Source organism: Nematolebias whitei, chromosome 8 (genome assembly GCF_014905685.2).
Source record: "Nematolebias whitei isolate Nwh7 chromosome 8, NemWhi1, whole genome shotgun sequence".
NCBI lineage: Eukaryota > Metazoa > Chordata > Actinopteri > Cyprinodontiformes > Rivulidae > Nematolebias > Nematolebias whitei.
The window spans coordinates 13830118-13835395 of record NC_056505.1 but is presented as its reverse complement, the minus strand read 5'-3'; the positions used below and the strand labels follow the sequence as shown (position 1 = coordinate 13835395).

The window sequence follows — 5278 nt, the reverse complement described above, 5'->3', positions numbered from 1 at the left end:
AACTCACTGTAGCGACCATGTAGAGCGTCAAACTCTGGGGCAATGTCACCCAAAAACAAAACGAAAACGAAGTCAAACGTGAACAAGCCCACCACTTTTCGGCGGCGCAGGAGCGAGCATGGGAGCCAGAAGTGATATTTTTAGCCAGCGGAACGCCCCAAAAAACGGACTCGGTTACTGTTAGCTAGCCGGGCTAACAAGTTAGCCTGTGCCTCTGGTTGTTACGGTTCGATCAAATGGTTACAGAAAAACAGACGTGGAGAATCTGACCGGAGATGGGATCCAAGCGGGATGTGAGCTGATCAAACAGAGCGAGCACACCGCGTTCTCAGCGGCTTATGTCGTCGAGCTATACGCTAAAACCGAACTGCGGTCTCAAGTTAGTTTTCTACCGCCGCTAAATGCCACGGACTTTAACAGATTATTATGTTGGCACAAATATTAACAAACCCCGTAAAGTACAGTAACAATACACCAACGTTAGCGGGGTTAACGCAAAATAATTTGTGTTTGCAAAGGCACCCACATCCCTGAACTGTTTTGCTATTCGTGAGAGCAGGAATCGGCATTACATGATAGTAGTTCGTGCAGAACGCCTGATGAGAATGAGTCATCTTATTAGTTTTTATAAATTATTTCAAGCTGTAAAAAAAAATTGTTCGTCAAAAACATAACTTGTCTCCTACAAGTATATATTAGTTTTGGAATTTCTTAACATCGATGTTTATTTTTTCCCCTGTTAAATTACATTTTAAGTGGACAGTCGAGAGGTCCTCTATAAAGACCAAGATTTCCCGGTGGTTCAAGTTTGCGTTCATAAATTAAGTTTATTCTGCAGTGTGTAATGTAAGCATGTCTCTATTCTATTCTATTCTATTCTATTCTATTCTGTTCTATTCTGTTCAGTAGAAATGGAAAATGACTGCGTTGATACAAAATCCGACCCAGAAGCATAGAAACACAAAGACATAAAAATAGAGGGAGCAATAAAATCCACTCCTTTCAATATTTTACAGGGCATTTAATGTACCATATATTGTTTTCATTATTGTTTTTGCTTTAATCAGTTGCACAATATGGAAAATAGTCAACATTTTAAAATCTTGAAGTTCTGTCACCATCGATAATAAACATATAGCTTGTTGGCATTAATACACAGAGTACTTTACTTTTAAAAAAATTGTGACTATATGAACATAGTTCTTTAGTAAAAGTGTGCCAATTTTTCATTGTTCAAATAATGTTCAGCATGAACGTATGAGTACTGTACACTTTTTTTAAATGGCATGTTGGTGCCGCCTACAGGTCACAATAAGTATAAAAATCTAGAAAACTACATTTCTGTTAATACATGCATGCATTTTTAAATTTGGCGAATCTAATGATAAAACAAAACTATTTGTCTCTGGTATATAGACAGACATTTTATAACTATCCAACATTACAGAGAGCGTCCTACACACACCTTTGGTTTCAGAAAAGCACTGATGCCCAGTACTGTATATAGACAGTTCATCTTACCAGAAACATCCAACACATGTATAAATAAATGCATTATTATTATTATCTCCATCATATAATAAAACCTCGATTATAAAACAGCTACTTATTCCCATATAGACATGATTCGTTCAAAATATAAGACTGATTACAACTCACAAAATGATTAAAATGTGAAAATTGTGCAATAGTGTTATGATTAATTTTAAATTCTGAATGTACAACGTATTTTATATTTATTTAAAACAAATAATGAAACATTTGTAATTGAAATACGCATCTCATTTAATTCAGTCTTTATTTATGCATCATTATAACATCATTTTTGGGGAGGGTTAACACAAAGAAGCAGCAGGGCCAGATGAAAATGAAATGCAACGTTGAGCAGGTTCACTGTAATGCTGTAATGGCTGCAGGTATCAGCTTGGTTGTGTTTAAATACCTTGTTTGCGCGTCCGCGTGTGTGTTGTTCGCCGGTGTGCTCACGTGGATGTCACTACTAGACAGCCATGATCCTTGGACTTCCTGAAAATAGTGCCGGGGTGCAGGCGTAAATCTTTAAACGAACAAATGCTTGAATCTTTCTACATACAGTCAACTATACACACGCGCGCTTTTTCATGTTTACAATCAAAAGTTGTTAATGAATTCAGAGTATTCGTGTTGCATTAAAGAGCATGAATCGTTGCGCCTTCCATATATCCCTCCGCCGCTTTTTGTCCCCTTTCAGACTGTTTTGGTCTTTTTGCTGTTAGCAACGGAGACAACCCGAGCTAGCTGTAAACTCTACTTTGAGATAATCGATTTTCTTTTTGTTACGATTACATAACAAATTGACAATAGGTTTAAGGCACGTGTTTATTTTGGATTAGTTACCATAGCGTGTTGTCATTTTTAAATATTGATTTACCAGTTTTAATTAGAATTGTACATATCGCTAATTTAGCTAACTAGCTAACCGCTTAGCATCAGCATCCTGCTTTAAAAACGCACGTTGACGTTAGCTTGTTAGCAGAACCACACACGCCACATCTTTGTCAAGAAGTCTGTAGGTGGTCATTTTAACTCGCTGTCTTTTATGGGATCATCATGTCAATGAAGGCCGGAGGAAATCGAAGCAAACCCGGCGGTGGCAACACGACTGGTGCGGCCGCTTCTGGAGCCGGAGGAAGCGGCGGGGGGAGACCGAATCTGGGCAGGTCGGTAAATTTTCATAAATACATTTAAATAAAAACGCAATAGACAGGGGTGATGTGGTCACAAATGGTACTGTAACACGGTTATACCCCACAGGGGCAGTTTGGAGGAATGACATTTATGTGAAGTTGCTCAAATGATTTGAGAACGTTATGAGGGCCTTGCGACATGTTACCATCCACACTGAAACCTTATTCGAGGCCTGTTTTGCTCGGTCCAGTGCAGTTGTAACATTTCACCCGGTGTACTTTATATATATATATATATATATATTCCTGTGTGATCCCTCTACCACAAAATCATGCCCAGATGAACCCAAATCGACATGTTTTCCATCGATTGCTCGTTAAAATTGCTTATTAGTTCTCCATCAGCTTGAGGTCAATTTGAGTTAATTAGCCGCTTGACAGCCCGTGATGTTTGTGATTCAAATGCAGACAGTGACTGGAGCCTGTCTTCTTATCTAAACAGCTGTTAATTTAACCGACGTGCACGTTACCGCAACGTTGCTGCAACGGGATCGCCAAGAAGAAATTGCTATAAAAGCGTGTAGTGGAGAAAGAGGAGGGCGTGGATGAAGAAAAAAAAAAGGGGGGGGGGGGGGGATTATTAAACTGACTGGATTTTAATCCCTGACGCAGAGTAATTGGTGTCCTTGAATCATGACTTTATGTGCGCGTCCTAAGAGTTGACACACTGACACTGTCAGATACTAGAGGATGTCACGCGTGTTTAGATTTTTTCCTCTGTTCACCGGTCACTAGGACAGTATGTCCCAGTTGTGCTGGTTTTACTGTAAATAGAAGATTGCTCCGATGATTTTAAAAAAGAAAAAACATGGAACATAACAGCTGCTTCACTGTGTTTTACATCATGGTTGCTTAAAAAAAAAATTAAATCCTTTTTCAAGCCATGATGACTATCAAACAGTTTTTTTTTTTTCCTGGTGCTTTTTGTTTGCATTTTTAAACTTCTAACAGTCTCTTCATCGTTAAATGATGGAGAAGATGTTTTAAATCCAACTCATTAGGGTTTTTGTAAAAAAAATTGTGTTGGGGAAACTGCAAATATTGCCCTTCGCTTTTGTTTGCAACTAAATTCTGCAATCAGTTATGGAAATTGTCCCAGAATATCTCTGCGCAGCTCATTTTAATATGGTCTTAGCCCCAACTTTTGTTTTAACCCCTTCCAGCAGCTTGACCCCCAAACATACTCTACTTCTGTGAACTCTTGTTTTTTTACAGCTTTTAGTCACGGTTTCTTTTCAAAAGGAGCGAGAACTTTATCTTTTGTCTTTCAGCCTGGCCCCACTGTTTCCATTGTTCACCCTCTCTGTTTACATCAGGGGGTTGAATATTGAAAATTTGAATGTAAACAAACAACTTGTAACTGCCGGCAACTAAACATAAATCTGATGATTAAAAAAAAAATAAAAAATTGGTACAAAATATGCACATCTGTGGACCTGTATCAGAGCTCGGACTATGAGGACTATCTGGCAGTGTCCATGGACAAACTCATCACCTTCGTCGGCCTTCCTCATGCACGTGTATCGTGATGTCATCAGTATGTTGCTGTTTCTGTGCTGAGGTTTTTCTTTTTGTGTCCTGTCTAGGACACAGTGTGAGATATGATTTTTTTTTTTTTATACCTTCTCTTCCCCCCATGTTTCTCTTTCCCTATCTAAACAAAAAAGGCTGCGCCTCCCACGGGCCCGCAGCCTCACACCTTCGTCCCCCTTTCTGTTCCATTATGTTTTACTTGGACAGGCTGTACTGAAATGTAATTTTGTTGTGCTTCGGTGCAATGACAATAAAGCTGATTCTGAAATATGTGGTAGACCTTTGGTAGCACATGATGCATAAGTAATTGGTTATTTTTATCATAAAAGATACACATATACAGAAACATTTAAATAAAAATTATTGAAAAATTGCATGTTTCCACAGCTGTTATGACTTTAAGATGGTATCTCATTGAGCTACAACTTTTGGAAAATAGTTGGTGACTCAATATTGACACAAATATTTATTTATTTTTTGTCGCAGCCTAGCTAAATTTTGAGAATTTGCAATCAAGTGACCAGAGAGCAATGAGGCCATATTTTGTGTGACAAGTTTTTGAAAAACACGTGTGCATGGTTTGCAAAACTGGGTCTAGAACTAGACCTAGCTCTAAGTCTTGCACATTGTGCCCATCTTGGCAGCCACTCACAGGTTTATCATTTAATTTACTCTTCAAAATTAAAATGAGCAGATTTGGGCCAGTTTTTAAATGATAATGTATCAACAGTGTAGCTTTTAGACATGACCATGTTTTCTGTCGGTGCTCCTGTGCAGTTGGAAAAATACTGCTCTTGAGATGAGTTACAGATACTTGTGACTAAAGGGAGAAGGGTTCGAGACACTTTGTCACTATTTCAAGAGAAAAACGTTTTCAAAATTCAAATGACACGACTGTGAGCTGTTGTGACTCATGCAAGGAAACTGAGTTCCCAACAAACGTGTCAAGACATTCTGGAGACTCAGACCAGTGAGAAACTACCTTTACATAAAGAGAAACTACCTTTACATAAAGAGAA

At 38.5% G+C, this 5278-nt stretch overlaps 1 protein-coding gene across 1 annotated transcript in view; it reads left to right on the top strand.

The window, feature by feature from the left end:
- Positions 1–2536: 2536 nt before the first annotated feature.
- Positions 2537–5278, top strand: part of atxn2 (ataxin 2) — a 26335-nt gene continuing 23593 nt past the window's right edge. The window contains exon 1 of the mRNA XM_037680971.1: positions 2537–2699. Within this exon, the coding sequence (XP_037536899.1) occupies positions 2590–2699 (110 nt within the window). The 5' untranslated portion in view covers positions 2537–2589. The remainder of the gene's footprint in view (positions 2700–5278) is intronic.